Genomic DNA, 8,438 nt, shown 5'->3' on the forward strand with positions numbered 1-8,438 from the left:
ATATTTCATACAATTAAAATTTATAATAAAAACTTAAAAAAAGGAATAAAAACTATATATATTCTTAAACAAGAAATTTAAAAGAGTAATCTAAACATAAAAGCTTAATTAATGAAAAAGTTTGATTAAATATCTAAAAATTTTCAAGAAAGAAAAATTGTAAAAGAACAAAAAAAATTGCTCTTTTCTGAATACAAACTCTCGTGCCCTCAAAAAAATAACTAAAAAATTTATATAATAATTATTAAATGGCTAGAAGAAGACAAATTTGACAGCCAAAAAAGACTACTATAAGAAGAGTCGCAATTATTTGATGGCCGAGATATACATGACACTTGACAGTTTAAAAGTTGCAACTTTGTAAGTTGTTGCTTCAGACCTGACAGTTTCGCAAAAACGCACTAAAACATTGCTCCCAAACGCAGCCATTTAGCACTTGAGGAGTTGAACCCAACTGGCTCCACATGTTTGCTGCCACGTACCCCTTATCCTCTAAGCCTTATCTCCCTCTTCTCCAGGCTTCCACGACTTCACCACTTCAGTTCCAAGCTTCCATCTTTCAGTTTCATCCCCAAAGCTCCACCAGCAAGATTCAGGAAAATACCTGTGTTAGTGGCTAAGGATAATGTCAGTTGACCTTGATGAGTGATTGAAGGGGGGCAACCAGGACATTCGAAATTTTTTACAAGGGATAAGGGAAACTTTTGGAAGGTGAGGGGGGGTACTTGACCCCTCTCGACCCCCCCTCCCTCCGCCCCTGCTTCACATTTACCCCTCAAGGAAAAATTTTATCGTGGTTGACACTGTCTCGTCTTTCCTTCAAGTTCAAGGTGCATCTTCTTCGACCTCCTTTGCTTGATTTTTTTGCTTTCAAGTTTTAATGGTTTGACGAAATCACCTGAAAAACTAACAAAATCTCGGTATGACTCATGAATCTCAGCCACAACGATCCACAACTCTGAAAATGGACTTGCTCCAAAATCATTTCTTTCCAAACTTTCAAGATTGAGAATGGCGCTTCTGGCTTCAGCTCCGTTCCATCTGGTTTGTTTTCTACTTTCCTATCCTTTGATTATCTGGATTTTGTGTATGAGATTTGTTGGTTGATTTTATTTTATTTTATTTTATTTTATTTTATTTATTTTTTTTTTTTTTAAGTTGGATTTGTTGGTTGATTGGTTTTGATTTTAGGGTTCTCGATCTACTTGTTTGTGCTAGGATTTTTTTCACTCCAATCGAGCTCGAGCCGAGTATTCAAGCTTGGGATCGACCAAAATGATCGAGCTCGAGCTCGAGCTCAATCAGTAATTCTTTCTTAGCGAGCCGATCTCGCACACCAAAATTAGGCTCTTGTCGAGCTCGAGCTTCACTGTTACATAAACGAGCCGATCCCGAACAGCCAATACCCACTCAGGATCGGCTCGTTTACACCCTTACGCGTGGATTATTTACACGCGGCCATGTGGCCACGTGTTCCAATGTGCGTGGTCGAATGACCACGTGTAATTTAGGCACATGGTCATATGTGAGCCACTGTCACCATGACATGTGGCGAACTGTCTTTTTTTTTAGAAAAAAAAAAAAAGAAAGAAAGAAGAAAAAACAAACATAGTTAGGGTTTTGTACATTATGCATACTAATATTACTATATACATGCATAATGACTCGAAATGTACACTATGCATATAAATTCTTGTATTTAATTTTTAATTTGTTTTTTTTAAAAAAAGAAACTAAAATCTTAATATTATTACTATATATATCCTAACCTTAAATTTATGCTATATATATAGGATTTATAGCTATATATAGTACATACACTTAAGATTTGGGTTTATGGCTATATATAGTATATACACTTAGGGTTAGGGTTTATAGCTATATATAGTACATACACTTAGGATTAGGGTTTATGGCTATATATAGTATATATACTTAGGATTAGGGTTTATGGCTATATATAGTATATACACTTAGGGTTGGGGTTTATGGCCATATATAGTAGGGTTAGGGTTTATGGCTATATATAGTACATACACTTAGGGTTAAGGTTTATGGTTATATATAGTACATACACTTAGGGTTATGGTTTATAACTATATATAATATATACACTTAGGGTTATGGTTTATAACTATATATAGTATATACACATAGAGTTAGGTTTTATAGCTATATATAGTATATACACTTAGGGTTAGGCAGGGGCGGAGCCAGGAAATTCCTGGAGGTATATATATATATATATATAATTTTTCTATATGTGTCTGCTTGTAAAATAAAAGAAAACAAGTCTTAAACTTAACTTAAAATAGTTCTTATTAGCATTAACAAAAGAAAAAACAACGAATAATTAACCAAATCAAACCCATCAAATTAGGAAAAAAAAATTCTAATAATCAATTAAAAATCTTAATCTAGCCAAAATAGCAAACACAGAAAAATATAGACTACTTGACAAATAAATTATGCACAGTTAATAGGGTCTAAGAAAAATGAGTACCTTTCAATAAATCAACGTTATCTTGATCTTGAAGGATTTCTTGAAAACAAACCAAAGGCAATAATGTGCTAGCTGAATGCTGCAAACCAATAAAAACAAATAATAAATTAAAATAAGAAATGATGAACACAATTAAAAAAAAAAAGGTTATCTTCCAAATTATCTTCTAAATTGATTACTTATTTTAAAGACAAATATTAATTTAATAGAATAATTTTTTTAAAAAAAAAGTCCAATCTAATATGGGTTCCATCTAAAACCAAAGTGTTGCATTTTAATTACTACTTCTACTGAAAAAGACATATACCTAGTTTTCTTTATTTGTATATTTATTTTGAAAGCTTCTAGACTAAATACTGAAAAAATTAAATAATCAAAATTATTAATCAAAAACAAATATAACAAGACATATTTGATTAATTGATTATTTCCTCACATAATCATATTTGAGGAAGTCTTTCATTTCAATTTTTATTTTTCACCACCCTCAAATCTCCTTTCTCTCCCCCATCAGCCACGGTCCCACACCCACCACGCCCCAGTAATTTTCAATTTCATCTGCCATCTTCTAATCTCAAGAAAGAGTCAAGGGTTTGACTCCACTCAATTACATCTATTAAAAAAAAAAAAAAAAAAAAAAAAAAATCCACTCACTCACTCGAAGCCTTTAGAATCCACTCAAAGCTTTTGAGTCAATTCTTTCTCCCATCCACGGTCCCACGCCCTGGCCCCCTCATCTTTTCATTTTTTTTTTGAAAGGATAAAACACACTCAGATTTTTATAGAATCGGTGGTCCTCCTTCTCTCTTGTCCTTATCTTTTTTATTTCTCTCTTCAACCTCACACCTCCCCTCCCTCTATCTGTGCTTCAATTCTCTCGTGAATCTTCATCTTCTATTTGTCTTCAACCCATCTCAAAGAAATCTCATAATCAAACACACTCAGATTTTTCTTTTAAAAAAGCCCAAATTTCAAAGAAAAATCATATTAAAGATTTAGAGCCTGCAGAAAATAAGAGCAAATAACTCACGGTGATGGGTGTTTACTGCTGCTGGTGGTGCTTGAGCTGGTGGACAGACGGCCGACGGTGGATGCACAACCAGATCTCAGTCTCTTAGACTCAGTTCTCTCGCCTCTCAGTATTTTCAAGCTTTGTGTGTTTTTCTTTTTCTTTTTTCTTTTTTCTTAAGGTTGAATGTGAGATCGAGGGTTTGAGGGAAGTTTGAGAGGTATTGTAAAGTAAATTTTGTCTCTTTTTTTTCCTTGTGCAGTGTGAATTTTTTGTTGACATTGCGTTGACGTGTTGAAGAGGATTTGCTGTTGATTATTATTATTTTTTATTTGCTTCGTCTGATATTTTTCCTTTTTTTTTTTTTTTTTTTTTTTCTTTTCTTTTCTTTCTAGTTTAACATCCATTGCCTTGCTGGGTTTTTAATATGTTTTTTTTAAGGAAAAGAAAAAATATTATAGTAGTAGATAGTAGATTAATTTTTTTGGGGGGGCCTGAACTCTATTTTTGCAGGGGCCATAGGTGCTAACTGCTAACCTAAAAAAAAAATAATAATAAAAAAAAAAATAAGAGGCTTTGAAATTTTTTGGGGGGGCCATGGCACCCCCAAGCAGCCAAGCTTATACGTGCCTCCGCCCTTGGGGTTAGGGTTTATGGTTATATATAGTATATACACATAGAATTACGGTTTATGGGCTATGTGCAATATGTAAATAGTATAATTAAGGTTTACGTGTTGAGTTCCTTACATATATATGGTATACTTATAAGTAAACCCCAACTCTATTTAGAGTTAGCGTTTACATTATATTTGTGGACGTGCTACAAATAAATTTTTCTTTATTTTATACATTAATTTATTTCAACTCTCCTCACTTAATTTAGTCAAATCTCGTATAAGTCCTTGTATGGTATATATATATATTTATATTTATATACCTAATACATATATATATATATATATATATATATATATATATATATATATACAAGTGTTAAATATTGTATACTTTACTAATATAACCCTAACCCTAGTTTAGTGCTATATGTATATTATATTGTACAACACTAAACCCTAATTTAGATATATAGATATAGTATATATTACTATATATATACCCTAACTATATATATATAGCACCAAATTATATTATGTTTTGTACATTATCGCCTTAACAATCCTTGTATAAAAGAAAAATATATAAAAAAAATACAAAACCTATAATTAATATTATATACATGCATAATTCACGTAAGCGGTTTAAAAACTATATACATGCATCTTCACTCGTATATACCCTAACCTTATATGTGTGATATATACAGTATGTGTATATATATATATATATATATATATATATATATATATATATATATATATATATATATATAGTTAGGGTTTATGGGTATATATAGTATATACACTTAGGGCTAGGTTTTAAGACTATGTACTATATGTAAATAGTAGGGTTTACAGGTTGAGTTCCTTATATATGGTTTATGTTTTAGGTCTTAGTGCTTAATTTGTACTATGTATAGTACATACTCTCAGGGTTAGGGTTCGTATTTGCATTTTACAAATAACACCAAAAATATATATTTATATATAGTATTTTAAATTTACATAAAATATTATACAGTATTCACGTTAAGAAATTTATATATACACCACAATTAATGTTCCAATTATGTGTAACAAATCATTAAGAAAACATGAACACCCATAGTGAAATGATCACATTGGCGTGCTCTTGATCACACTATTGGCTTTCTTGAACATCTTAAACACCCTAATTAGTAGAATCTAAGAGTTTCAGGATCAAGTAGAATATCAGTCAATCACGTCCTAATCTCAAAAGATCTCAATTTTTCACTCTTTCTGATATATATATTATTAGATCGATGAGCTGGCATGCATGTATTCAGTTAGTTCAGTTTTTTTCTGTTTTCTCGATCGATTAGGTAGCTGCTATTTGATTCATTTCTCTTTTGTATAAATACAGATACTACTGTAACAAAGTAATACCAAGATCGATTTCAGATTCTTCTCTCTCGATCGATATCTTCTTTCTTTCATATTTCTGTTACTCTGTTTTACTTCATATCTGCCCACCAATGGAGAAAACTTTAACTGCTCTTGTTGTGGATGATGACCTTCTAAATCAAATGATTCACCGCAGACTCTTGGACGCTCTAGGCATACAAAATCATGTGGTGGGGAATGGCAAAGAAGCCGTTGATGTCCACTCTTCAGGAAAAAGCTTTGACCTGATTTTGATGGACATGGATATGCCTGTCATGAATGGGATTGAGGTACGTACGTATATATTCTCCATCACTGAGGCATCAATGGAGAAAATCATGCAAATCATTTTGATGATAATTCTTTTTCCATACTTTATTAATTGATGATAGGCAACGAGAAAACTCCGCGCTATGGGGATTCGTAGTTTGATTGCGGGTGTATCGGCATGCACAGAAGAGCAAGAAAAACAAGAGTTCATAGAAGCAGGCCTGGATGACTATCAAGAGAAGCCTTTGTCTGCCACTAAGCTCGCTTCAATCCTCCATAAGCTCAAAAATGATGGTTGAACTACAAAGGAGACAATTTGCATTTTCTTTTAATTCTTTGTATGGTCAGCTCTCTTTCCTAGCATTTTCTTGTAATTTTGTGCGAACGTGCTTTATTTCTGAAGAGAGAAAAAGCATGAGTACTCTAACTCACCATGAACATGGAACCAAAATTGATGATTGGATAGTATGGAATCCCAAGGGTTGAAGATTTTATTTTTCCTTTTGGGTTGTAGAGAAGAGGGATGAGTTCTATAAATAAAGTTTTAGATTTCTGTGCTGTGTTGGAAAATAGACAGTCACTTGATCACTTGAGATATTGCAGTAATCTACTCCTAATTGTAAAGGGCTCTTACCTAGTTGTATTATATGCCAATTATATTTTCCTTGAAAATGCCCATTAGATGACCCCAAGGGCCGGCGTATGTAGATTAATCGGCTGAAATCACGTCTCATTAAGCAAAGGTCACTATCGTATATGTCAATTATAGATTCCTTAAAAATGCCCATTAGGTTATCCAAAAGGCCGGAGTACGTAGATCAATCGGGTAGGGTCACGCCTCAGGAAGCAAAAATCACTATTTCGAATCTTACATTCTCCTTCGAATCCACTTAGATCGAGTAAAAAATTACTTATCAAAAGAAAATACCCATTAGCTAATTAGTTGATCTATACATCAAGCATTTGCCTACTTCATGTTACGTAACCATGGGCTTTTGCTCATGTTGTCTTTGAATGCACCCTCACCAACCATTATTTTCTTTGGAATAGGAATATTTCCCAACTTGCTAACACAAATTAACCTCAATTAAGTAGATACATGTTACTGCCCTTTTCTACAAAACCTACTCAAACGTACTCTGTTAAGCAAGAGGTTCATGAATACATTTTGGATTTTTTTTTTTATTTTTTTTATTTTAAATGTTCACCTTCTTAAGCAGGGACAGAGCCAGAAGTTCTTATGGGTAGGAGCCAGCGGCCAAAATCTTTTTTTAGTAGGGGCAATAGGCTAAATTTTTTATTTTTTACTTTATATTTTTTATTTTTCTACAAATTTTTTTTTTTCCGACCTCATAATTTCTTCTCTTTTTTTTTTTTTTGGGGGGGGGGGGCGGCGGCAGCCCCCCTCCAACCATCCTTTTATAGCCCTAGTTCCCAAATAAACAAGGCCCTTCTTTGTTCGCCATTTTCAACCCATTGGCTAACTGATTGAAGCTCATTCTCCATCCACAAACTCAATTAATGCTCCTAACCAATCTACCTTTCTCCGGAAAGTGAAATTCAAACTTGAAAAATGCTTTATGAAAATTAAAAAATAAATAAATACCATTTTACATAGCTTAAAGAAGGTTTTCTTCATCAACCGAAATTGTTTTCGGTTTAACTAAGATTTTCCGTCGTACAAAAGATTGAAAAATAGGAAAAATCGTCCAGGCAAACAGAGCCTAAATTAGGTACGTTCTAGAAAATTCTTCTGATTTATTCTATTAAATTGACATCGTGATTCACACATTCATTTTTCATATGTTCTAAGGACAGATGCCAATTTATATTAAAAATCAAATTCTCTAAAAACATATTTTAGTTTACTAGACGTCTACGCATATTGAAAAAAGCAGTTGCTAAAGCTGGTACATCATTGACTTCTTTAAATCAGGATTTTGGTAATATCCTTATTAATTTGCAGTTTACTGGAAATTAAAAGCAAGTATTAATTAATATAAAGTGGTGCAACACTAGTTCATAATTAAAGATTCCAGTAATTAATTTATTTTGACTGGAGGTTAAAACTCAAAGCCATGCAAGACAATTAAGGGGGAAATATTGAAGGCCCAGATCAGTTTTCGAAAATCACCCGGCCACAGTTAAGGTTATGTGTTATTACAGCAGCAAGCCAGGTCTGAGCGGCTAAATCCAATACAAGCGCCTCCCTTTCGATATCCCTTCTTGATGCAATTCTGATTGCAGTCACTTGTACAAACGCCTCCGCAGATTGGGACTGTATATAGTGCGGCGACTGGCTCTGCCACTAAACCAATAATATATGTATAATACCATTAGCTACGTATATGTGAACAAAATAATTAAATAAATAAAACATACGTACGTAGCATATGTATATGTGTGAAGAATAGCATTACTAATCTTTTCAATAGAAGTATGTTTTAAAAAATAAATGGCGATTTGAAAACGTGAATTCTTGCCACAAGAAAGGGATGTGTACGTTTTAAAACACAGACAACTTTTAAGGCTGAATCATGTTTTAAAATAACTATTTGGGATAATTTTATTTATAATTCTTGATATTTCATCACTTTTACTTTTGCAATTAGGGTATTCATCTTTAAAAATTG

The 8,438-nt window shown here is 32.7% G+C and overlaps 1 protein-coding gene across 1 annotated transcript; it reads left to right on the top strand.

The window, feature by feature from the left end:
- Nucleotides 1–1,011: 1,011 nt before the first annotated feature.
- On the top strand, nucleotides 1,012–6,357 carry LOC133856823 (two-component response regulator 24-like). The gene is made up of 4 exons (XM_062291865.1): nucleotides 1,012–1,044; nucleotides 3,581–3,657; nucleotides 5,693–5,825; nucleotides 5,928–6,357. The coding sequence occupies exons 1-4, from the start codon at nucleotides 1,012–1,014 to the stop codon at nucleotides 6,102–6,104; spliced, it is 420 nt and encodes a 139-aa protein (XP_062147849.1). The 3' UTR covers nucleotides 6,105–6,357.
- The last annotated feature ends 2,081 nt before the right edge of the window (nucleotides 6,358–8,438 follow it).

Source organism: Alnus glutinosa, chromosome 14, assembly GCF_958979055.1.
Source record: "Alnus glutinosa chromosome 14, dhAlnGlut1.1, whole genome shotgun sequence".
NCBI classification, from domain to species: domain Eukaryota; kingdom Viridiplantae; phylum Streptophyta; class Magnoliopsida; order Fagales; family Betulaceae; genus Alnus; species Alnus glutinosa.